The 25526-nt window shown below is 45.8% G+C and overlaps 2 protein-coding genes and 1 non-coding gene across 11 annotated transcripts in view; 2 read left to right on the top strand and 1 right to left on the bottom strand.

The window, feature by feature from the left end:
• Window positions 1-1052: 1052 nt before the first annotated feature.
• TRNAR-ACG lies at window positions 1053-1125 on the bottom strand. The gene has a single exon. It is a non-coding gene; the product is annotated as a tRNA-Arg (tRNA).
• Window positions 1126-1240: 115 nt separating this feature from the next.
• On the top strand, window positions 1241-10311 carry PRMT5 (protein arginine methyltransferase 5). 5 transcript variants are annotated; one of them, XR_001829873.2, is made up of 18 exons: window positions 1241-1596; window positions 2226-2344; window positions 2636-2721; window positions 3206-3340; window positions 4036-4148; window positions 4297-4346; window positions 4557-4720; window positions 6120-6281; window positions 6443-6520; window positions 6615-6673; window positions 6760-6882; window positions 6969-7144; window positions 7985-8094; window positions 8325-8418; window positions 8585-8701; window positions 8904-8968; window positions 9786-10001; window positions 10110-10311. XR_001829873.2 is itself a non-coding variant. In XM_017544507.2 (17 exons), the coding sequence occupies exons 1-17, from the start codon at window positions 1487-1489 to the stop codon at window positions 9936-9938; spliced, it is 1914 nt and encodes a 637-aa protein (XP_017399996.1). In that variant the 5' UTR covers window positions 1241-1486; the 3' UTR covers window positions 9939-10311. The 5 variants fall into 5 exon arrangements, 4 of the variants coding, with proteins under 4 accessions (XP_017399996.1, XP_017399998.1, XP_037600232.1 ...); XM_017544507.2 differs by having other exon boundaries at window positions 9786-10311; XM_017544509.2 differs by having other exon boundaries at window positions 1443-1681; window positions 9786-10311.
• A 1384-nt stretch (window positions 10312-11695) lies between these two features.
• Window positions 11696-25526, top strand: part of RBM23 (RNA binding motif protein 23) — an 18846-nt gene continuing 5015 nt past the window's right edge. For 2 of the 5 annotated variants that reach the window (XM_017544501.2, XM_037744302.1), the window contains exons 1-9: window positions 11696-11883; window positions 17616-17691; window positions 19077-19189; window positions 20096-20143; window positions 22887-23057; window positions 23582-23635; window positions 23779-23896; window positions 23990-24142; window positions 24224-24361. In XM_017544501.2, the coding sequence (XP_017399990.1) occupies window positions 17626-17691; window positions 19077-19189; window positions 20096-20143; window positions 22887-23057; window positions 23582-23635; window positions 23779-23896; window positions 23990-24142; window positions 24224-24361 (861 nt within the window). In that variant the 5' untranslated portion in view covers window positions 11696-11883; window positions 17616-17625. Of the gene's footprint in view, window positions 11884-11906; window positions 12057-17615; window positions 17692-19076; window positions 19190-20095; window positions 20144-22886; window positions 23058-23581; window positions 23636-23778; window positions 23897-23989; window positions 24143-24223; window positions 24362-25526 lie in introns of those variants that run through there. The other 3 variants (XM_017544503.2, XM_017544504.2, XM_017544502.2) reach the window with 2 other exon arrangements.

The following is a 25526-nucleotide window of genomic DNA, read 5'->3' as shown; positions in this document are numbered from 1 at the left end:
AATAATAATAATAATAGTAATGATAATAGTGGACAAAAAGCACCTCCAATCCCTTCAGGCTTCATGGTGCATTTTTTTAGTTCTTTGGTTTTCCGACTTTCATTCTTTTGAGGCACTTGCATTGCATCCAGGGTTCTCCAGAACTTATCCTATCCCACAGCATTTCCGTATTTCCTATGGCTCGGTCCCCCACGAGCGATGGTGATCTCAAGTCTCATGGCTTCAGTTCCTTTTTTCTGGCGACCTCCATCTCATATGGTTCAGATCACTGTTCATCCAACTTTCTATTACACAGCGCCCCCTAGACGTTCAATTCAGCATGACCAAACCCAAACCCTGACTTCCTAAACCCGCTTCTCTCATTTCTAGCTCACTGCATAGACAGAATCTTAGGCATCACCCCTGGCTTTTCTTTCTCAGGGATCCCTGCCAGTCGGTCCCTAAGTTCTGCCAGCGGCGCCTGCGTGGGGCCAGACTTTTGTATCGTGTTCTCTTCTTCATCCTTGCTGCCAGGCCCTCAACACCAGTGAGCCCTCTGCCTTCAGGAGTTCCCATTTCCCTCCCTATGCCTTTCCTTGCTTCCTTCCTTCCAATCTCTCTAGCAGCTACTGACATGGGAAAATGTAGATTCTCTCGGGCCTCCACGCCAGGCAATTTCATGACTGCTGCCCACTGAAATTCCTTACCGTGAATTCCTTTTCTCCATCTTGAGGTGTGTGTGTGTTTAGGCGTTTATTTACACCTTTTGTGTTTGAAACAGAGACTCACTAGGAAGTAGTAGCTGAGTTACCACAGTTTATTTTAATATGTAGCATTGTAAAGTGACAAAGCCCATTTTAACAGCACCAGCCATTAACCCAGTTTTCTCAATTGACACAAGAAAAACACCTCTGAAGGTAGTTACGGGAAAACCTGACATTAGATGACTGCGGAACCCAGCCAACCTAGGACCTGAAAATGAAAGAGTGAAGATAATTTTAAAAAAGCTTCAAACCGAGATAGGAAAGGGAAATTAGAAAATGCTCACGCAGCAAAATGGAAATGAGTCCCACCGAGCCAGCCAGGAGTCGAACCTGGAATCTTCTGATCCGTAGTCAGACGCGTTATCCATTGCGCCACTGGCCCTCCGGTACTTATGTATGGCTCCGTGCTGATACTTCAAGGTTATACTGCAGGGTTTCATGGGAGGTGTAGTTTCCCAACCGCACTCGGCTGTTGCACTAAGCATTCTGGGAGATTGAAGTTCATCAGGAACCAGACCCTGAGATTGGTGGATCTGCAGAAGCCACGCCGTAGGCCACTGTGCAGCCCGCGGATTGGCGGGAAAAGCCACTATCCTTCTCTCCCGTTCAGGAGCGGTGGCAGACGCTCTGGTTGTTAAGGCGACTCGTCCCGCCCTCTGGGGGGGTGGAGGGGAGCTCTAGTTCGGCTTTGTGATTGGCTACTAGTATCAAGGAATCCCGGCGTGGACAGCGCGAGGAAAAAGATGGCGGCGATGGCGGTCGGGAGTGCTGGTGGGAGCCGCGTGTCCAGCGGGAGGGACCTGAATTGCGTCCCCGAAATAGCTGACACACTAGGGGCTGTGGCCAAGCAGGGGTGAGGGCCGGATCTCCACGAGCGGAATGCTGGGTCCGAACTCGGGGACGGAGAAGGGCAGACTAGTCATCCCGGAGAAGCAGGGGTGAGGGGGTCGGCTAGGATGAGGGCGGGAGAGACTATTACTCTTTGGAGGGGAGGATCCTTGGACCCAGGAAAGTGAGGAAAAGAGCTTATGGGGGGCCTGTGGTCACTGAGTCCAAAAGTTGGGGGAGTTGTCGGGTAAACTCAAAAGGGCCCTGGAGGTCGCAATTATTGTCTGGGGGTGGGAGGAGGTTTTAGGGGGCAAGGGAGAGAGGCTAATTTTGACGGGGGAGGCATGCGCGGAACTGGGGCAAATCAGGATGTGATGGTCTTGGAAAGACAGTGACACTTGAGGAGAAAAAAATTCTGCTTGTGGATTTCCATCGTTTTCTCCTTAAATTTTCCATGGCTGTGTTTTGGGGAGAAATTGAGGCACAGTACAGCAGAAGTGATATCCCCCAAGGTGGTCTGAACTCAGCAGCCTAGTGGGGTGAACTGATGGCAGCTGAAAGGGCTGTGGAAAATCAAGATAGCCTAAATCCAGTTGCTTGGCTCTCTGGCACTGCTGCTCTCTTTACATGATTCTGGGTCTGTCGCGGTTGTAGGTTTGATTTCCTCTGCATGCCTGTCTTCCATCCGCGTTTCAAGAGGGAGTTCATTCAGGAACCTGCTAAGAATCGGCCTGGCCCCCAGACACGATCAGACCTACTGCTGTCAGGAAGGGGTAGGGACCATCCCATATGCCCCTTAATTATTAGAGGCAATAACAACTTCTGCTTTATCAGGGCCCTCATTCTCCTCCTTTTCTAACTTGGATATATTTGTTAGTCCCTGGGATGTAGATAACTTGTTTTCTCCTTCCTTCTCTATTCTGCACCAGGCTCTCCCGCGTCTATGTAGAAAAAAACCTTTGTCTCTCATTTCTACTCTTGAGTTCCTGCTAAAAACTAAAAATTGAACAAGTAAAGTGCTGAACCTTATTCAGTATTTGTCTTTCTTGGGTGGGGGAGTGCAGACTGGAATACGCTAATTGTGGGAAAGCTTTCTCCATGGATTCGTCCAGACTCAAAAGTGGAGAAGATTCGCAGGAACTCCGAGGCGGTAAGACTGTTGGACTTCTTTGCTGGATCTTTCTAAAGATTAGGTCTGTAACCAAGCTGGGTGGGGAGAGTGGCCCCCTCCCACCCCCAATAACTTGGTAGATCAATTGAAACAATGAAATTAAAGCTATTAGGCTGGGAGCAGTGATGCACACTTATAATCCTAGCACTCTGGGAGGCTGAGGCAATAGGATCACTGGAGCTCAGGAGTTCGAGACCAGCCTGGGCAGCATAGTGAAACTCCCTATCTATAAAAAGTACAAAACTTAGCCAGGCATGGTGGTGCATGCCTGTGGTCCCAGCTACTCAGGAGGCTGAGGTAGGAGGATGAATTGAGCTTGGGGAGGTCGAGGCTGCAGTGAGTCGAGATTGTGCCACTGCACTCCAGCCTGGGTGACAGAGTGAAACTTTGTCTCAAAAAGAAAGAAAGAAAAGAAAGCTATTTGCTTGTTAGCTCAACCTTTTCCTTTTTATCTCCATTTCAGGCCATGTTACAGGAGCTGAATTTTGGTGCATATTTGGGTCTTCCAGCTTTCCTGCTGCCCCTTAATCAGGAAGATAACACCAATCTGGCCAGAGTTTTGACCAACCACATCCACACTGGCCACCACTCTTCCATGGTATAGCTGAGAGGCTCTTTTCCTGCTGCATATCATGGTAGTCAGATTGTGTTAAGTGCCTTTTTGTGCCTAGCCATTCAGTGAAGGTTGTGTTTGGCAGAATTTAAATATAAGTATTGCCAGGCACATTGGCTCATGCCTGTAATCCCACTTGGGAGGCTGAGATGGGCAGATTGCAGAGCTCAGGAGTTTGAGACAAGCCTGGGCAACGTAGTGAAACCCCGTCTCTACAAAAAAATAAAAAATAAAAAACCACAACACAATGCAAATTAGCCAGGTGTGGTGTCATGTACCTGTAGTCCCAGCTACTTGGGAAGCTGAAATGGGAGGATGACTTGAACCTGTGAGGCAGAGGTTACAGTGAGCTGAAATTGTACCACTGCACTCCAGTCTGGATGACAGAGCCAGACCTTGTCCCAAAAAAAAAGGTCAGATTGCCCTGCCCCATCTAAAAGTGGTATGAAGAGAGTTTCAGAACATGTAAATGTAATTATTTTAGAAACTTACATAAGACAAGGCAGATATTTACATAAGGACCTATACTAAGGTACACGTTCACTTACAAAATGACAAACTGGGAAAAGCATATAAAGGGATTAACGAGGTCTGGATGAAGATTTTTTTTAATTGAGGGAAACTTTCTGGACCCAATCAGTTTAAAAGAGAGTTCTAAAAGGGTGAATGTTTATGTGCAGTTCTGGATGCGGGTACCATTGGTGGCAGCAGAAGACCTGAGAGATGATATAATTGAGAATGCACCAATTGCACACACACAGGAGTACAGTGGGGAGGAGAAGACATGGATGTGGTATGTCTCCGTTTGCTGCTGTACCAGGGTGCAAGGGATAGGGTGAGGGGAAGTACAGAGTGGAACCTTTAGGGAGGTCTCCTTGAGCTATGGTGATTGGTTGGCCATATGTAGTTGACTGTACTTTTCTGTATTTGACTCTGAACAGGTGGCACAACTTCCGGACTTTGTGTGACTACAGCAAGAGGATTGCAGTAGGTGAGTCCATGAGGATCCTGGGATGGGTGTCACTTCTCTGACCTGTGAATAAGAATTAGGAATTTTGTGTATAGTATACAATTTTGCTACTTTCCCACTATCTCAGACTGCCTTTCTCTTAAAGAAGTAAACAGATTTTGCACAAAGGAGCAAGGAAGAGTGTCTTGACTAGCAGTGGTTGACAGTTTTTCTTTTGCCTCGCTCATGTAGCTCTTGAAATTGGGGGTGACCTCCCATCTAATCATGTCATTGATCGCTGGCTTGGGGAGCCCATCAAAGCAGCCATTCTCCCCACCAGCATTTTCCTGACCAATAAGAAGGGATTTCCTGTTCTTTCTAAGATGCACCAGAGGCTCATCTTCCGGCTCCTTAAGGTGAGTGGTAGAAGGGTTCTAAAGGTGGTCCAGCTATACATCTTGCCTAATTCACCTGTGTATGATTGTTTTTTTCTGTGAGGCTGCCAGTGTGTGTGTGTGTGTGTGTGTGTGTGTGTGTGTGTGTGTGTGTGTGTGTGTTGGAGTTTCGATCTCGTTGCCCAGTCTGGAGTACAATGGCGCGATCTTGGCTCACTGTATCCTCTGCCTCCTGGGTTTAAATGATTCTCCTGCCTCAGCCTCCTGAGTAGCTGGGATTACAGGCATGTGCCACCACGCCCAGCTAATCTTTGTATTTTTAGTAGAGACGGGATTTCACTATGTTGGTCAGGCTGGTTTCGAACTCCTGACCTCAGGTGATCCACCCACCCAGGCCTCCCAAAATGCTGGGATTACAGGCATGAGCCACCATGCCCGCCCTGAAGATGACTCTTTGGTTTCTGGGTAGCAATTTCAGTGAAGTTGGGTGTCTTGAGAACAAAAAGGCAAATGACAGTAGTAGCCGTAGGAGCCTTTCAAAAGGAAGCAGACCTTATGAGAACTTTGCAGAAGGTTTCATTTAGGAAATTACAGCAAGGATCCTTGGGGCTCTTTGGGTGTTGATGATAATTTTATGGCATAAGAGGGGTTTTTCTTTTTTTCTTTTCTTTTCTTTTTTTTTCTTTTGTTTTTTTTTTGAGATAGGGTCTTACTCTGTCACCCAGACTGGAGTGCAGCGCATGATCTCTGCTAACTGGAACCTCTGCCTCCCACGCTTAAGCGATTCTCCTGCTTTAGCCCCCTGAGTAGCTGGGATTACAGGCGTGCCCCACTACCTCCTGGCTAATTTTTGCATTTTTATTAGAGACGGGTTTCACCATGTTGGCCAGGCTGGTCTTGAACTGACCTCAAATGATCCACCTGCCTCGGCCTCCCAAAGTGTTGGGATTACAGGCGTGAGCCACCGCGCCATCCAGCATGAAGCCTTTGTTGGTATTGGGACAGATGCTAGAGAACTGTTGGTCTGTGTTGGGTGCGGTGGCTCATGCCTCTAATCCCAGCACTTTGGGAGGCTGAGGCAAGCGGCCACCTGAGGTCAGGAGTTTTAGACCAGCCTGGCCAACATGGTGAAACCATGTCTTTACTAAAAATACAAAAATTAGCCCAGCCTGGTGGCACACGCCTATAGTCCCAGCTATTCAGGAGGAGAATTGCTCGAACCCTGGAGGTGGAAGTTGCAGTGAACCGAGATCACACCATTGCACCCCAGCCTGGGCAACATAGCGAGACTTGGTTTTGGGGGGGGGGGGGAGAAATGTTGCCCTGGGCCTTATTTTACACCAGGGCTCTTTGGCCATGTACCATAATATTCCAGAATCATGGTTTGGGGCTGTGTCTGATGGTCTGACTTTTCTTACAGTTGGAGGTGCAGTTCATCATCACAGGCACCAACCACCACTCAGAGAAGGAGTTCTGCTCCTACCTCCAATACTTGGAATACTTAAGCCAAAACCGTCCTCCACCTAATGCCTATGAACTCTTTGCTAAGGGCTATGAAGACTATCTGCAATCTCCGCTTCAGGTGGGCCTGGAGTGCACTGAGAGGAGGAAGGTGGGGTGGAAAATGTATCTTGAGAGTAGACACCTCCAAATCTTACTAAAGCTCAGAAACCAGTGTGAAGTTTTTGATATTTTAATGAATTGTCCTTTGCCAGAAACTATGTCCTTTTCCTCATTTATCAGCCACTGATGGACAATCTGGAATCTCAGACATATGAAGTGTTTGAAAAGGACCCCATCAAATACTCTCAGTACCAGCAGGTACTGTGTGGTGCCCAGGGTGAAGAAAGCGCAGGGGCAGCATGACCTGGGGAGGATGGCATTATAGCCATGGGATCTTCTCTCCTTCCTCCAGGCCATCTATAAATGTCTGTTAGACCGAGTACCAGAAGAGCAGAAGGATACCAATGTCCAGTGAGTGCTTCCCCTCAATCCCAGGGACTTGCGTACCTACATCTGTGTATGTCAAGTCTGTTTGACTCTTCCCCTTTCTTTCTTAGGGTATTGATGGTGCTGGGAGCAGGACGGGGTCCCCTGGTGAACGCTTCCCTGCGGGCAGCCAAGCAGGCTGACCGGCGGATAAAGCTGTACGCTGTGGAGAAAAACCCAAATGCCGTGGTGACGTGAGTAGCAACCTGCTTGCTGGGAAGCTAGTCCCCATTGCCAAGTTTCCTTAACATCTCTCCTCACCTTATTATCTTTGTTTCAGGCTAGAGAACTGGCAGTTTGAAGAATGGGGAAGCCAGGTGACTGTAGTCTCATCAGACATGAGGGAATGGGTGGCTCCAGAGAAAGCAGACATCATTGTCAGTGAACTTCTGGGCTCATTTGCTGACAATGAGTTGTCACCTGAATGCCTGGATGGAGCCCAGCACTTCCTAAAAGGTGCCCCCAGTTTGGGGTATATGTGGAGGGTGATGATGGGTGAGGCAGCAACATGGGAGGAGGGTAGAGGGTTTAGGGGAAAGTGGGTTGGACCTGGGTCAGATCATATGAGTTTTGAGAGCTACTGCTCCACTGCCTCTGCCCTTAGCAAATGAAGCCATCTCTCCAAACCTTAGTGTTCATATTTGTAAAATGAGGGGAGTGGTCCGGGCATGGTGGCACACACCTGTAATCCTGGCACTTTGGGAAGTCAAGGTGGGTGGATCACTTGAGGTCAGGAGTTCAAGACCAGCTTGGGCAACATGGCAAAACCCTGTCTCTACTAAAAATAAAAAAATTAGCCAGGTGTGGTGGTATGTGCCTGTAATCCCAGCTACTTGGGAGGTTGAGGCACAAGAATCACTTGCACCCTGGAGGAGAAGGTTGCAGTGAGCCGAGATAGTGCCACTGCACTCCAGCCTGGGCAACAGAGCGAGACTCTGTCTCAAAAAAAAAAAAATGAGGGGAGTGGACTCCTTGAGCTGACGTATACATCCTGAGCTTAGCTTTCATCAGGAACTTCTGTGGGATTTTGTGACCCCACAAAAGTTAAGGACCACCAGTTTAGACTCTTGGGTTCTTTCAGTTTTAATCTGTGACTCTGTAAATTAACCTAAAAGTAGAATCCTTCCTGCCAGTAGTTGGAAGCCGGCTGGCTTAGTAACATGACAACATGCATTTGCCTTTCTTCCATGCCCATGCCAACGTTGGTCAGTTTGACATGGGAGGTTTGATCCTTCAGTTAGTAGAGACATACCATTTCCCTCCCTCTGGAACTAATTTGAGTTTCCTGCTATGCAGATGACGGTGTGAGCATCCCTGGGGAGTACACTTCCTTCCTGGCTCCCATCTCCTCCTCCAAACTGTACAATGAGGTCCGAGCCTGTAGGGAGAAGGACCGTGACCCTGAGGTAAAGAACCACTCTCTCTGGAAAGAGTGGTACTCTTTAGTCCTCTTATTTTTCTGTATTTGCATCAATTGTTTTCCTCTCCTGGGGATGAAAAGGCAAAGGGGAAGTTAGGGATCAGGGAAGTGCTGAAGTAAAAGTTTTTTTAATCCTTGGGGAAGAAGGTATCTTTTGTCTGTCTTCCCCAACACACACTCTATCTCTCTCTATCTCTCTCTCTTTCTCTCTGACAGGCACAGTTTGAGATGCCTTATGTGGTACGGCTGCACAACTTTCACCAGCTGTCTGCACCCCAGCCCTGTTTCACCTTCAGCCATCCCAACAGAGGTAGGTTCTTTTATGGCTGTCCTCTGACTGGAGGCATGTGGGCTTCTTCCTTCCTCCTTTCTTCCCTTGCTGTCCTTAGTTTGCCTTATCTATGCTTCCTTCTTGGGTCTTGTTCATGCTTTACCAAGTTGTCTAGAGCGTCAGCAACATAATTCTTTCCTGACAGATCCTATGATTGACAACAACCGCTATTGTACCTTGGAGTTTCCTGTGGAGGTGAACACAGTACTGCATGGCTTTGCAGGCTACTTTGAGACTGTGCTTTATCAGGACATCACTCTGAGTGAGTGTCTTTGGCAGTGGATGGCAGAGTATGAGGGTGCGCCGCCTGGGCAGCCTAAATGTACATGTGTCATTTAGATTTATGGGGAGCCCAGTACTCAGTGAATGGAGATGTTTGTGTGATCAGAGGAGAGACCCCCTTCAACATAGGCAAAAGGCACAGCCATAGAGACCTCTATTTTTTCATTATTTTGTCCACACAGGTATCCGTCCAGAGACTCACTCTCCTGGGATGTTTTCATGGTTTCCCATCCTCTTCCCTATTAAGGTAGGAATTGCTTTTAAGACTCTGTAGGTTAAGGAGTAACTTTTGCCTGTGGTGTTGTGCTTCTTTCCTTCTCCTAGGAAGATAGTTGACTATGACTCATGTTTTTCTGATTTCATATGCTCTTGGATCCCAGTGATAGTTGTTGGAATTATTTGGAGTGGCATTCTGCCTGGCTTCTCCACATCTACTCTGGCTACTCTTCTGTCTCTTCTTTACTTTGAGCAAGAGTCATCTTTTAAAAACTCAAATTTGATCGTAACTCTCTTTTTTGCTTAAAACCCTTCATTATCTTCCCATTGTCTTTAGGATAAAAGTAAAAATCCGGAACATTGCTTGTAAGACTTGATGTGATCTACTATTTGCCTGCCTTTGCAGCTACTGTCCCCTTGCTTACACTGCTTCAGCCTTATGGACCTTCTTTTTGGTTCTTCTAATAGTTGATCTTCTTTTCTACCTCAGGCTTTCATGCCTTTCTTTTGCCTGTAAAGTTCTTTGCTTGTCTCTTCACACAATTAACTATCTTCTAGGTCTCCTTTAAACATTTCTATTGTCAGATAAACTTTCTCTGACCTCCTAGACTAGGTTAGTGTTCCCTTTCATAGGTGTTTTTCTAGCACTCTGTATGTGTTCCAGCACTCACCACGCTTTTGATTATTTGTTCAGTGTCTTATTGTTCAGTATTCTAATAAACTTCAAATAACTTTCATGAGGGTTGGGACAATCTGTCATGTTTATCATTTTATCTTCACACCTACCTTAATACATTGCCACATATTTATTAGCTCCACCCTGACCCTCCCTGTCTTTCTTCTTACAGCAGCCTATAACGGTGCGTGAAGGCCAGACCATCTGTGTGCGTTTCTGGCGATGCAGCAATTCCAAGAAGGTGTGGTATGAGTGGGCTGTGACAGCACCAGTTTGTTCTGCTATTCACAACCCCACAGGCCGCTCATATACCATTGGCCTCTAGCCCTGCGTACAAGTGTCTAGAGCCTTGGAAGCAACTTCAGGTTCTGCTCCTGTAGCACAGAAGGTGCAGTACATCTATGGGCTGTAATTCCCCTTGCCCATCAGAGAGAAGCGTGTCAATCTGCTTTCCTGCCTTACATCAAGGTGGGCAAGGAATTATAATTAATTGCAGGGCCCAAGCCACCAATCTGAAGACCTCAGGCCAGGGGGTGAGGAATTAGTGTTGGATTTGAAGCTACGCACAGCCTCGAGAACTCCCTGGAATATCCCTGAGAACATGGGATTTGAACAGAATTTCAGCCCTTCTCTGTTCTTGTTTTGATGGTTTTGTGTAAGAGGAAATAGAAATAAAGTTATAGCCCTTTCCTGCACTACCCTGCTGCCCCCTGCTGCTATTTTCCCACACCTCACTTAGGCCCAGGCATGTTCAGATCTGTGCTCTTAACCTATCCAAGACCCAAAGGGGACTAGCCGTATTCTCTACTTAGGAAACTGAGCAATTACTCTTGGACTCCTGAATATAGGCCTTTCTGACTAGCTACAGTGAGCTCTTGTCCATTAGAACCTGTGGTTAGGCTTTTCTCTGGGGAGGAGGCATAGAGTTTGCCACCTTGGAGAAAGATGGAATAGGGAATGAAGCCAGCTTCTCTTCTGTATTCTTGAGCTACTGCACTGGCAACTAGTTACCTCTCCTTTGTTACCTCTTGGGAAGACTGGGATCCATCCAGGAATCTCCAGCAAGAGTCTACCTTTTTTTTTTTTTTTTTTTTTTTTTTTTTTTTTTTTTTTTTTTTTTTTTTTTTTAATAAAACCACAGTTACAGTTTGAAATCCTAAGAGGTCATCTAGTCCAATTTGCCATTTTACAGAGGGAGAATTTGAAATGGGTACAGTGATGTGATGTTAGCAAAGTCAGAATTGGAAATCAGGTCCTCGGACTCTGGCTCTCCCCATGTTACAACCAGCTACATTTTTGGTAGCTACAGTAGACCATTGAAGTGTCTAGGGGCTTCTAGAGGACCTTGGAAAGTGAGGGTGGACATCAGTTCCTTCTTTCCAGTTAGAGAGCTCGGAGTACTGCTACATCTAAGGAATCGCCTAAAAAACTTTCAAATTTACCCTTGCAGTGGGAAACGGGGGGGCGGGGGAAGGGGCACTGATTTGAACGGAAGTTGTGACCTGTGGGACCAGGCCTTGATAGGGCAGAGTGTGGACAAAGACAAGTCTGTGGCAAGACCTGCTTTTCCTAGGTCCCAAGCACCGAGTTCAGGAGAGGTGGTCGGGAGGGTTCTGTAGGTAGCCGGCTCAGAACGGGGATGTGGAGTTTAGGATCTGGACGTGAGGCAAATGCCGCTATTCTCTACAAAGTTTAACCGGGAAGACCGACGTGACTCCTTCGGCAAATGAGAGAAGGGGTAGTCAAGGATGTCAATTGTCCATCTTCGTTGGCTCCGCCCATCGCATTGGTCTAGTCTACACTAGCGCCGGGAGTGGGGTCGGTGGCTTCTTCACTCTCGTTCTCCGTCCCGTTTTCCCCGCCCTCCGCAAGTCATTTAACCAATGAGAGAGTGATGGGCTTCTACCAAAGGACGCTTCCCTTTTCTAAAGTCTGAGGTTAGCCAATCAACGGGAATTCGGTGGTTGCTAAGACGCATTTGAGTTTGCTCCACCCGTACTTAGGGCTTTAGCCAATGAGAACCTGTACTTTGGACGGTTGCCGCGAAACCGGTGAGGTTACTGCCAACGCCGGAGTGTTTTGGCGCATGCGCAGATTGGGGAAGGTTCTGGAAGACGGTGGAGCTGCTGCCATTTTGCGGGAAGAGTAGCAGCTCTATCTGCCCTGCTGCTTTTCTTACCTAGACTCTAAGAAATATCCGAGCCTCCCTCCCCGCAACATACCCAAAGGAACGGAGAGAACCGGGACATCCCTGCGGGGACCCGGAACTGGTGAGAAACCCCGAAACCCGGTTCCCCCACTAGACGTCACTAATGCGTGACGTAGTTGCACGGCGCCTCCTCCGACGTCACGGGCAGAAAATGGCGTCATGAACAGATTTAGGCTTGTTTTGACTTGGAAGTGTTAGCTACGTAAAATGTAGCCCTTTGGCACGACTTTAGAGGTGGGTACCCTCGTGGCTGTATCCTGTACCGATAAAGATGCGGTTTCTAGGATCCTGTGATTTTTCTTTCCGGGTCCTTGCAGCCGTGACACTTAGGGTTGCCCACACTGGAGAGGGAACATCGACCCTCCTGGCCTGAGACCACACGTATCATCAGTTTTCAGCTACTCGTACCACTCTTCAGAGAGAGGGAGAGAGAGGGGAATTGAGCTTTCTGCCTCAATCTGTAGTCTCGAAGACTCGCGATCGCTGTATTGACTTTTACAGGTTTTCCCTTTTAACTTTTTCAAGCAGTCGTTCCTAGGCATATCATGAGGCCACATAGGAAGATTGAGCTCTGGGACACTAGTTCCCGCAGAGATTGTGCCAGTTGGTTGCCTATATGACCATTTTTTAAAGCTCCACAACATGGGGAGGGTAGTCCTTCAAGTAATGTTTTTGTCTTTCTCGTTGTTCCTCTTCTTTATTAAGCTGCCTTCAGTTTGGAGGTGTTTGTGCCCAGCTAAGTGATCAGACCCAGGAGATGGCGCTGCCATCACCCCTTGGGGCTGCAGCTTTTGGTGAATTCTTCCCGAACTGGGCTGACAGTGGTTCTCTTTGCCCTCTTTAGCAATGGGGTCTGTATGCTGGCATGTGCTATGTCCTGGTCTTGGAACTGACGTGATTGTGGGTTTCTAATGATGTTTTTGGAGCAGGATGGAAGAAGACACTATATTTCGTATATGGATGAGACTGAGTAGACCTTAACCCTAGGTTGGGACATGAAGAGAGTAAGAAAACTACCAGCCTGAAAATACATAGTGTTTGCCACCTTATTGCTTTTAGGACATTTAGAAAGACACCAAACCCAGTGAAATTGCAAGTTTTAAAATAGTGTGTTGTGTTGTATATGTCTGTACTTAAATAGATTCATTTGTTTCTGAGTGAAAACTTCGTACAAAGAAGTTCATTTGTAGAGGCTTGTAAACTTAAGTGAAAGTTTTAGTGTGTGTGTTAAGTTGTCCCTACCCTGCATTAGCACTCAACAATGAGCAATTCTGGAAATCAAGCATTTCATTTGGTGGGGAAAAGGCAGATTGTAAAAAACAGTTTATAACAGAAAATTTGTATAGACTTGGCAGACAAAATGACTGAAAGAAACAGCTGCGTATGAAAAACTTTTCTTTTTTGAACCATTTTCCCACAGTGAATTAGATAGTATATATTAGTCTGGTTTCTAATACTTTTAAGTATACACTGTACATGCCAAAGATATGGAAGACTAACAGTGAGGTTTGGCTAATGGAACTGATTGTTTTGATAAACCTATCAGAAGAACATTCATGTTCAGTGAGTATATATTTAAAAGTAGATATATTGGTATACGGTGTACTTTTTTTTTTCCTTTAAAGTTAGTTACCGTATGAGAAGCAACCTGATATAATGGATATAACGTTAGATGTGGAGTCAGAAAACCTTTCTGAACAAGAATTAGCTTCTCTGGCCAGATGTGGTGGTTCACACCTGTAATCCCACCACTTTGGGAGGCTAAGGTGGTTGGATCTCTTGAGTCCAGGAATTCGAGACCAACCTGGGCAACATGGTGAGACTGTGTCTCTACAGAACAACCCAAAAATGTGAAAAGTTAGCCGGGCATGGTAGTGCACACCTATGGTCCCAGCTCCTCGGGAAGCTGAGATAGGAGACTTGCTTGACCTAGAGAGGCAGAGGTTGCAGTTAGCCGAGATTTGCAGCACTATACTCCAGCCTGGACAACAGAGTGAAACCCTGTCTCAAAATAAAAATAAAAAATTAGTGCCTCGATTTAAGCTGTGTGACCTTTTCTCTTTTTGAAATTTTGCTGGATTGCGGTGGCATGATCACAGTTCACTGTAGCCTCAACCTCCTGGGTTCAAGCAGTCCTTCCATTTTAGGCTCCCAAGTCTTTGGGACTACAGGCACCCACCACCATGCCCAGTTAATTTTTGTACTTTTTTAAAATGAGGCCTCACTATGTTGTTTATTTAGACCTCCTGGCCTCAAGCCATTCTTCAGCCTTAACCTCCCGAAGTGGTGGGATTGCAGACATGGGCCATCCGCTCTGCCCAGCACTTGAGCTGTGTATGATTTTGAGCAGTTCAAAAAACCTTAGTTTTAAAAAATTTGTGTATGAATCATATTATCTTTCTGCAGCAGCATTTGTTATCTTCGATTGCGAAATAAATATAAAGTGTTGTTATAATAAATTGAAGTCTGGCACAGTAGATCATGCCTGTAATTCTAGCACTTTGCGAGGCCAAGGTGGGTGGATCACCTGAGGTCAGAAGTTTGAGACCAGTCTGGCCAACATGGTGAAACTCCATCTCTACTAAAAATATAAAAATCAGCTGGTCATGGTGGTGGGCACCTGTAATCCCAGCTACTTGGGAAGCTGAGGCAAGAGAATCACTTGAACCTGGGAGGAGAAGTTGCAGTAAGCTCAGATTGTGCCAATGCACTCCAGCCTAGGTGACAGAAATTGAGTTCAAAAAAAGAAATTGAGTTCACTGGTTTTTATGTATACTGATTTATTTGATTTTGGTTTGATTTCCATTTTAACCCTAAAATTTTGCTCCAATTAATTTTTCTCTAAGAATCTTATCTCTTTATAACATACTTAGCACAGTACCTAGCAGTTGTAGGTAATATAAATCATAGGTGTAGTTATTATTACACTTTTTAAATTGTCAAAATAGGATATGGACTCTTAGGGCAACCAGGGCTTCATTGTTTCACAGGGCATTATCTGCTTTAAAGAGGACAAAGCTCTTTTTTTTTTTTTTTTTTGAGACGGGGTCTCACCCTGCCACCCAGGCTGGAGTGCAGTGGTGTGATCTCTGCCCACTGCAGCCTCCACCAACCGGGTTCAAGTGATTCTCCTGTCTCAGCCTCCTGAGTAGCTGGGACTATAGGCACCTGCCACCTTGCCCAGATAATTTTTGTATTTTTAGTAGAGACAAGGTTTCACCATATTGGTCAGTCTGGTCTCAAGCTCCTAACCTCAGGTAATCCACTTGGCTCACTCTCCCAAACTGCTGGGATTACAGGTGTGAGCCACTGTGCCTGGCCAACAAAATTCTTACAGTTATGAAAAAGTCTGATTATGATAGCCTCCTTGCATAGAAATTCCTCAGGGTTTTGTGTGTTTTGAGACGGAGTCTTGCTCTTTCGCCGAGGCTGGAATGCAATGGTGAGATCTTGGCTCACTGCAACCTCCACATCCCAGGTTCAAGCAGTTCTCTTGCCTCAGCCTCCTAAGTAGGTGGGATTACAGGCACACACCACCATGGTTGGCTAATTTTTTGTATTTTTAATAGAGACGGGGTTTCACCATGCTGGCCAGGCTGGTCTCGAACTCCTGGATCATCCGCCTGCCTTGGCCTCCAAAGTGGTGGGATTATGGGTGTGAGCCACTGCACCCAGCTTGGTTTTTTTTTTTTTTTTCTTTTTTTTCTTTTTGAGACAGAGTTTCACTCTTATTACCCAGGCTGCAGTGCCATGGCACCATCTTGGCTCACCACAAACCTCCGCCTCTTGGGTTCAAGCAATTCTGCCTCAGCCTCCCGAGTAGCTGGGACTAGCCACGCGCCACCATGCCCAGCTAATTTTTTGTATTTTTAGTAGAGACGGGGTTTCACCATGTTGACTAGGATGGTCTCGATCTCTTGACCTCGTGATCCACCCGCCTCAGGCTCCCAAAATGCTGGGATTATAGGCGTGAGCCACCGTGCTCAGCCTTTTTTTTTTTTTTTAACACCATGATTGAGGTACATTTAATGAGCACACAATAAAACTGTATACGTTGTGCTCGCTTCTGCAGCTCATATACTAAAACTGTACACATTAATGTGTACACTTAGTTGGGTTTTGATAAACACCCATGAAACCATCACTCCCAAAGATTTTTTTTTTTTTTTTTTTTGTGACGGAGTTGCGCTCTTGTTGCCCAGGCTGGTGTGCAGTGTCACCATCTCAGCTCACCTCAACCTCTGCCTCCTGGGTTCAAGTGATTCTCCTGCCTCAGCCTCCCGAGTAGCTGGGATTACAGACATGTGCCACCACACCCAGCTAATTTTGTATTTTTAGTAGAAACAGGGTTTCTCCATGTTGGTCATGCTGGTCTCGAACTCCCGAACTCAGGTGATCTGCCCACCTCAGCCTCCCAAAGTGCTGGGATTACAGGTGTGAGCCACTGCACCCGGCCTGTTGTTATTTTTTTGAGACAGGGTCTTGCTGTGTCACCCAGGATGGAGTGCAATGGCATGATCTTGGCCTTTGCAGGCCTCCCGAGTAGCTGGGATTACAGGCACTTGCCACCACATCTGGCTAATTTTTTTTTTTTTTTTTTGAGAGGAAGTCTTGGTCTGTCACCCAGCCTGGAGTGCTGGAGTGCGGTGGCATGATCTCAGCTCGCTGCCATCTCCTTCTTGGGGGTTCAAGCAGTTCTCTTGTCTCAGTCTCCCAAGTAGCTGGGATTATAGGCATGTGCCACCACGCCTGGCTAATTTTTTGTATTTTTAGTCAAGATGAGGTTTCACCATATTGGTCAGGTTGGTCTTGAACTCCTGACCTCAGGTGATCCACCTGTCTCAGCCTCCCACAGTGCTGGGATTGCAGGTGTGAACCACAACTCCTGGCCCCAAAGTTTTTCTTGTGCCCTTTTACAATTCTTTTTTCCCAGCCCTTCCCCTCACTCCTATGCCTAAACAACCATTGATCTGCTTTCTGTGCGTATAGGTTAGTCTGCATTTTTTAGAATTTTATATAAATGGAATTGTTCATTGTGTACTTTCGGGGCGTGGGGCTAGTTTCTTTCACTCTCCATAATTATTTTGAGATTCATCCATGTTGTATGGGTTGATAATTTCAGACCAATAACTTTTGAATAATTTATCCTATTGGTTTTCTTTGGTATGTTCTATTTTTCTATTTGACAAACTAGTGGTGGACGGCCTGGGGAAAGGCAGTTGCTAGATGTGAAAGCTTGGGGGAGGCAAGTTTTACCTTGCCTGTCAGACAGAAAGATTTCAGAATGTGATTGGTCGAGCCTGTCTTAATCTTCATGTTTCTGAGTTACCTAAACTATAGTTGATATTGGATAGAAAATGCTTAGGGATAAAGCCCTAATTATTGGTGTTTGGGGTGGGTGGAGAGGAAGACCTTAGGGCAAATTGCATTTTGGTGTTGCTTTGACTTCTAATTTTTAGTCTTACCTCTTTACCCTTTCATTGGAAATAATGGGCCTATATTTCTTTTTTTTTTTTTTGGCCTCCCAAAGTGCTGGGATTACAGGTGTGAGCCACCTTGCCTGGCCTATCCTTGACTATTCCAAGCCACGAAGCAGAACTAGTTCAGATCTGTAGAGCGTAAAAATAAACCTAGAGTAAGTGACATCTGGTAAGGTCCCTTTGCAGTTGAAGAAACAGAACTGAAATCTATATAACCTGAAGTCTGTTTCTTGGAGGGGAAAGGAAATGTGTGCTGCTGGAAAGGGAGGAAAAATATAAAACAGGTTCTTACATATTAATATCCTCTCCTCAGACCTGACCGAATGGCATCTGATGACTTTGATATAGTGATTGAGGCCATGCTGGAAGCTCCCTATAAAAAAGAAGAGGTAATATTTTCCACCTCACTCCTGGAATTGGGTTAATAAGAAAGAGTAGTTGTGGATCATCACTTTCAACATTTTATGAATCCTCTTTCCTTGCTTGTTTATTATTTAGAATAATCATAAAAGACATAGTACACTTTGTTGGAGACTATAGTTAAGAGCCATACTTTTAAGAGGGTCTCAGAAACCAAGGTTGGGTTGGGCACATAATGTGTTATTAGTAATCTGTACTTTGCTCAAAATGAAGTGACAGAGTAGAAAGTCACTGTAATCTCAGACCTAGCACCAATCTCTTTTTTTTTTTGATTTGTTGCCAGGCCGTAGTGCAGTGGCGCAGTCCTGGCTCACTGCAACTTCTGCCTCCTGGATTCAAGCGATTCTTGTACCTCAGCCTCCCGAGTAACTGGGATTACAGGCATGCACCACCACACCCAGCTAATTTTTGTATTTTTAGTAGAGACGGGGTTTCGCCACGTTGGCCAGGATGGTCTTGATCTCCTGAGCTCGTGATCTGCCGCTTCGGCTTCCCAAAGTGCTGGAATTATAGACGTGAGCCACCACACCTGGCCCAATTTCTTTTTTAATATATTTTTTATAGAGACAGGGTCTTGCTATGTTGCCTAGGCTGGTCTTGAACTCCTGGGCTCAAGCAAGCTACTTGCCTTGGCCTCCCAAAGTGCTGGGATTACAGGCATGAGCCACTGCACCTGGCCCACCTAACACCAATTTACTTTCTTACTTGCTTACTTTCTTTTCCCTCTCTCTCCCCCACTTCCTCCTGTTTCTTTTTCTTCTTTTCTTTTCCTTTCTTTCTTTTTCTTTCTCTTTTTTTTTTTTTTTTGAGACGGAGTCTCACTATGGTGGGGTGCAGTGGTGCAATCCCAGTAACTGCAACCTTTGTCTCCCAGATTCAAATCATTCTCCTACCTCAGCCTCCCAAGTAGCTGGGACTACAGGCGTGTGCCACCATGCCTGGCTAATTTTCATATTTTTAGTAGAGATGGGGTTTCGCCATGTTGGCCAGGCTGGTCTCAAACTTCTGGCCTCAATTGATCCACGAGCCTCAGCCTCTAAAAGTACTGGGATTATAGGCATGAACCACTGCCCCCGCCTAGCACCAATTTGTAACTCTCCTGGGAAATGTCAGTGGAACAGGTGTTAGCTAAAGTTTGACATCAGAATCTGTCATGCTGATGTCTTCCTTTTATGTAGTTTTTTTTGTTTCCTCTGTTACTCCCTTTGTTAGGAAATAGAGGTGCTCAAAATCTGGCTAGATAATCAAGAACTTTCATTTCTTCCTTGTCCACCTTTGTTCCCTTTGTCCAATGGAATCTGTGTGTCTGCCACCTTGTTTATACCTTGTGACATTTTCCTGGTGAATGCCTCAGGATGAGCAACAAAGGAAAGAAGTCAAAAAGGATTATCCTAACAATACCACCAGCAGCACCAGCAACAGTGGCAATGGGACCAGTGGAAGCAGCACCATCGGGGAGACAAGCAAGTGAGTGTGGGTGGAAGAAATGGGTTGGCAATTTGGGGAAGGGAAACAGTGGTATCCATTGGAGAAATAACCAAAATAGGGAGAAATAACCAGAATAGGGAGTCTTAAGACTGTTGACTTTTAATAATGGCTCCACTGGGTCATGAGAATAATGGTGACTTGATGTAATGATCTGGTCTTCACTTTCCAGCGTAGATTTGTGGATCAGTCCTAGAATTGATATGCTTTATTTGAATAAAACAACAAGAGGGGCCGGGTGTGGTGGCTAATGCCTGTAATCCCAGCACTTCGGGAGGCCAAAGTGGGTGGATCATCTGAGGTCAGGAGTTCAAAACCAGCCTGACTAACATGTTGAAACCCCCTCTGTCTCAAAAAAAGGCAAGAGGACCCCTGATTTGGAAACACCAGGTTTTGCTTGGCTTTGGGGGGAAAATGGCCTCTTCAGATGCCTGGCAGCTTTCAGGGCCATAAGTTGGTATTGTGTAATTGCTGTGAACCTGCTGGATCATCTTCTGAGCTTTGGTCTTTTCATGCTTTATATTTCATTCTGGCCTTGCTGTAATTCTTACTCTTTGGCAGTGATAATGAAACCTCTTTAAGAACTTACATTCCTGACTGGGTGCGGTGCTCACGCTTATAATCCCAGCACTTTGGGAGGCTGAGGCAGGTGGATCACTTGAGGCCAGGAGTTCAAGATGAGCCTGGCCACCTGTCTCTACTAAAAATACAAAAAATTAGCTGGGCATGATGGTACATGCCTGTAATCCCAGCTACTTGGGAGGCCAAGGCATGAGGATCACTTGAATCTGGGAGGCAGAGGTTGCCGTGAGCCGAGATTGCACCACTGCTTGACAGAGTGAGACTCTGTCTCACAATTTAAAAAAATATATATACTCTCTTTCTCAGGAAGAAGAGGAGTCGGAGCCATAGTAGAAGCAGGGATAGAAAGCGCAGGTCAGTAATTCTGGGCCAGGCACTGTGGCTCACATCTTTAATCCTAGCACTTTGGAAGTCAAGGTGGGAGGATCACTTGAGGCCAAGAGTTCAAAACCAGTCTGGGCAACATAGCAAGATACTGTCTCTACAAAAAATAAAAAAACTAGCCAGGTGCAGTGGTGCATATTTGTACTCCCAGCTACTTGGGAAGCTGAGGCTGGAGGATTGCTTGAGCCCAGGAGTTCGAGGTTGCGGTGAGCTGAGATTGTAGCACTAAACTCCAGACTGGGCAACAGATTGAGAACCTGTCTCAAAAAAAAAAAAAAAAAGTTAAAACATTTAGCTGCAAACACAAACACATTGTACAGCTGTACAAATTTTCTTTATGTCCTTAATTCTATAAGCTTTTTTCTATTTAAAAAAATTTTTTAGTCTTTTACTTTTTAAACATTATTGTTGAAAACTAAGACACAAAGACACATGAGATTAGGCCTACAGAGGGTCCTTCACCTCCACATCTTGTCCCATCGGAAGGTCTTCAAGGGCATTAATACGCATGGAGTTGTACTCTGCCGTAACAATGCTTTCTTTTAGAGCACCTCTGGAAGGATCTGCCTAAGGCTGTTTTATAGTTAACTTTTTTTTTTATAAGTGGAAGTAATACATTCTAGAATGTTGATAACAAGTATAGTAAATACATTAATCAATAACATCATTATTGTAAAGTATATACTGTACATAATTGTTTTATTTTTAATTGATGCATAATAGATGTATGTAGTTCCTGGTATGTATAAAATTTAATACATATAATTTGTAAAGATCAAATCAGTGTATTTGGGATATCCTTCATCTTAAATTTTTTTTTTTTTTTTTTTTTGAGACGGAGTTTCGCTTTTGTTACCCAGGCTGGAGTGCAATGGCGCGATCTCGGCTCACCGCAACCTCCGCCTCCCGGGTTCAGGCAATTCTCCTGCCCCAGCCTCCTGAGTTGCTGGGACTACAGGCACGCGCCACCATGCCCAGCTAATGTTTTGTATTTTTAGTAGAGACGGGGTTTCACCATGTTGACCAGGATGGTCTCGATCTCTTGACCTCGTGATCCACCCGCCTCGGCCTCCCAAAGTGCTGGGATTACAGGCTTGACCACCGCGCCCGGCCTTTTTTTTTTTTTAATATAGAGTTTTCGCTCTTGTTGCCGAGGCTAGAGTGCAATGGCGTGATCACGATCTTGGCTCACCACAACCTCCTGCTTCCTGGGTTCAATCGATTCTCCTGCCTCAGCCTCCCAAGTAGCTGGGATTACAGGCATGCGCTACCATGCCTAGCTAATTTTGTATTTTTAATAGAGACGTGGTTTCTCCATGTTGGTCAGGCTGGTCTCGAACTCCCGACCTCAGGTGATCCACCTGCCTCGGCTTCCCAAAGTGCTTGAATTAGTCGTGAACCTCCACGACCGGACCAACATTTGTCTTTTCATTATGCTAGGAAACATTCAAATTATTTTCTACTAGCTATTTTGAAATGTATAATAGATTATTTTACACTGTAGTCACCCTACTGATCTGTCGAACACTGGGTCTTATTTTTTCTTTTCTTTTCTTTTTCTTTTTTTTTTTTGAGACAGAGTCTTGCTCTGTCACCCAGGCTGGAGTACAGTGGTGCAATCTTGGCTCACTGCAATTTCCACCTCCTGGGTTCAAGTGATTCTCCTGCCTCAGCTTCCCGAGTAGCTAGGACTACAGGTATGCACCATCACGCTCAGCTAATTTTCTTTTTTTCTGTTTTTGTTTGAGATGGAGTTTAGCTCTTGTTGCCCAGACTGGGGTGCAATGGCACAACCTCGGCTCACTACAACTTCTGCCTCCTGGGTTCAAGCTACTCTCCTGCCTCAGCCTCCCAAGTAGCTGGGATTACAGGCATGCACAGCCACACCCAGCTAATTAGGTATTTTTAGTAGTTTCCATGTTGGTCATGCTGGTCTTGAACTCCTGACCTCGGGTGATCTGCCGACCCCAGTGCTGGGATTACAGGTGTGAGCCAGCATGCCCAGCCCTGGGTCTTTTTTTTTTTTTCTTTTTTTTTGAGGCAGAGTCTTACTCTGTTCCCCAGGCAGGAGTACAGTGGCACAATCTTGGCTCACTGTAGCCTCCACCTCCTGGGTTCAAGCGATGAACCCAGGAGGTGGTGGTTCTGCCTGAGCCTCCCGAGTAGCTGAGACTACAGGCACGTGCTACCACGCCTGGCTAATTTTTGTATTTTTAGTAGAGACAGAGTTTTACCATATTGGCCAGGTTGGTCTCGAACTCCTGACCTCATGGTCTATCCACCTCGGCCTCTCAAAGTGTTGAGATTACAGGTATGAGCCACTGTGCCCAGCCCTTTTTTCTATTAAATCATATATTTATACCCATTAATCTGCTTCTCTTTATTCCACCCACACCCCTCATTTCCCTATCCTTCCTGATCTTCCGTAAACACTAGTCTACTTTCTGTCTTCATGAGATCCACTTTGTACATAATCAGATGTGCTATACTTTTATACAACTGGGAGTGCAATAGGTAATAGTCTTGTTTACACCAGCATCACCATAAACACATAAGTAATACGTATGCTTTACGACATTATAGCGTCTGTAATATCACTAGGTTGTAGGAACTTTTTTAGCACCCTTAGGATCTTATGAGACCACTGTTGTATATGCACTTGGTTGTTGCCTAAACATGATGTGGGCATGACTGGAGTTGTTGCCATCTGTAGTCGTAGTCGAGACCGGGATCAGCATAGACGGAGAAACAGTCAGAGTCGAAGTCGAGATCGGCAGCATCGTCACCGTAGCCGTAGCTGGGATCGTCGACGTAGTGAGTCACGAAGTCGGGACCATCGTCGTGAGGATCGTGTGCGCTACAGGAGTCCTCCACTTGCCACTGGGTATCACTTTTTGCGAATAAGATTCACCTTTGTATAGTCATCTGGATAAAACAACAAATGTACTCTGAACCCTGTTTGAGGAAGCTTATTATAACACATTGTGATTGACAGGATACTCAGGCACAGAAAGGGTTGGTGTTAAAAATGTACTGTTGGGTGTGGTGGCTCATGCCTGTAATCCCAGCACTTTGGAAGGCTGAGGCCCGAAGATCACTTGGGCCCAGGAGTTCGAGACCAGCCAGGGCAACATAGTGAAACCTTGCCTCTACAAAAAAATGCAAAAGTCAGCTAGATGTGGATGTGTGTGCCTATAATCCCAGCTGCATAAGGAGGATGAGGTGAGAGGATTGCAGAGGCAGAGACTGCAATGACCTGAGATGGCACCACTACACTCCAGCCTGGGTGACAGTGGAAACCCTGTCTCAAAAAAAAAAAGTACTGGGATCTGGTTTTCCCACCATGGAAGACCCAGCAATGGACTAATCAGAGTAAGGTTTCACCTCTTGTTTTTCTCTATTCTTTAGCCATAGGTATGGACACAGTAAGAGTCCTCATTTCAGAGAGAAGAGCCCAGTCAGGTGAGTTGATAATGAATACTTTTTTAGGGATTGTGAATTATGAATAAAATGTTATTCATAATTTTACAGGAATGTGTAGTTCATAAGGGTTAGCTAGTGACCAGGTGCTGAGAGGGCTGGTCTCAACACATTTCAATCTTTAGGGAGCCAATTGATAATCTGAGTCCTGAGGAGCGTGATGCCCGTACAGTTTTCTGTATGCAGTTAGCTGCCCGCATTAGGCCTCGAGACCTGGAGGACTTTTTCTCTGCTGTAGGCAAGGTAACCCTCCCGCCTTAGTTTTCTTCTGAGTAGCTTATTTTCTTTCTAGCTCCCTTTATGCCCAACTCAGGATTTCTTTTGTGTCCTGGATAGGTTCGTGATGTACGTATCATCTCAGATCGGAACTCACGCCGTTCTAAGGGCATTGCCTATGTGGAATTCTGTGAAATCCAGTCTGTGCCACTGGCCATTGGGCTAACTGGGCAACGGTTGCTGGGAGTGCCTATCATTGTACAGGCTTCACAGGTGAGCAGGCTGAGAAACAGCCATAAGATTTTAAGGGGAGAGGGAATGTGGGACATGACCCATCATTTCCTCCTTCCCCAGGCAGAGAAAAACCGACTGGCAGCCATGGCCAACAACCTGCAAAAGGGCACTGGTGGACCAATGCGCCTCTATGTGGGTTCCCTGCACTTCAATATCACTGAAGACATGCTCCGAGGCATCTTTGAGCCCTTTGGTAAAGTGAGTAGAAGTGAGAAAAACCTCTGAAGGGAATTGGAAGAAGTGGGGAGGGTGAGTGAGTGAGTGTGCTTCTCTCTTCTGTCTGGCCAGGATTAACCTGCTGTGTACATCATGATGACATATGAATCTATGCTGTGAAAGTTTGGTTCCATCTCTGTTCGTGTGCTCGGTAGACAAATAAGTTAGACATAATGAAATCAAATAATAGGCCAGATTAAGAAAGAGTAATAGGTAAGATTAAGATTACTAATTAAGAAATAGAATACAGTGGCTCATACCTGTAATCCCAGCACTTCGGGAGGCCAAGGCAGGTGGATTGCTTGAACCCAGGAGTTTGAGAGCAGCCTAGGTAACATGGCAAAACCCTGTTTCTACAAGGAATACAAAAAATTAACTGGGCGTGGTGACATGTGCATGTAGTCTCAGTTACTTGGGAGGCTGAGGTGGGAGGATCCCCTGAGCCCAGGGAGGTTGAGGCTGCAGTAAACTAAGACCATGCCACTGCACTCCAGCCTGGGTGACAGAGTGAGAACTTGTCTTGGGGGGCGGGGGGGGAACATCAGTCGGTTGGAATGTTTTGGTAAAAGATGGCCTTTTTTTTTCCCCTGAGGCTCCTACAGGCTTGACCTCCCAGGTTCAAGTGACCCTCCTACCTAGTAAGTTTTAGTTCTGGAATCTAGAACTTCTAATTCCAGTAAAGTAGCTGGGACTGTAGGTGTGCACCACCATGCCTGGCTAATTTTTGTATTTTTTGTAGAAACGAGGTTTTGCCATGTTGCCTGCCCACCTCAGCTTTCCAAAGTGCTAGGATTACAGGGATTAGCCACCACATCCTGCTGTTTCTTTTGAAAAGAAGATTTGGGCCAGGTACTGTAGCTCAATCTATAATCACAACACTTTGGGAGGCTGAGGCAGGAGGATCACTTGAGCCTAAGAGTTTGATAGCAGCCTAGGCAATATAGCAAAACCTTGTCTCTACAAATAAAAAATTAGCTGGGTGTGGTGGCCTAAGCCTGTAGTCCCAGCCACTTGGGAGGCTAAGGCGGAAGGATTGCTTGAGCGTTAGAGATCAAGGCTGCAGTGAGCCATGATTGTGCCACTGCCTTCCATTTTGGGCAACAGAGTGAGACCTTACCGCAAAAAATAAATAAATAATAGAGATGTA

Source organism: Cebus imitator, unplaced genomic scaffold (assembly GCF_001604975.1).
Source record: "Cebus imitator isolate Cc_AM_T3 unplaced genomic scaffold, Cebus_imitator-1.0 Scaffold170, whole genome shotgun sequence".
In the NCBI taxonomy this organism is placed as follows: Eukaryota; Metazoa; Chordata; class Mammalia; order Primates; family Cebidae; genus Cebus; species Cebus imitator.
Note: the sequence above shows the minus strand (reverse complement) of the source record. Positions and strands in the feature narration are given on the sequence as shown.

Coding starts and splice junctions, on each gene's coding strand:
- PRMT5 (XM_017544507.2), top strand. CDS start 1,487: ATGGCGGCGATGGCGGTCGGGAGTGCTGGTGGGAGCCGCGTGTCCAGC. Junction 4,149..4,296: donor GAGGAGAAGACATGGATGTG/GTATGTCTCCGT, acceptor GACTCTGAACAG/GTGGCACAACTTCCGGACTT. Junction 4,721..6,119: donor TCATCTTCCGGCTCCTTAAG/GTGAGTGGTAGA, acceptor CTTTTCTTACAG/TTGGAGGTGCAGTTCATCAT.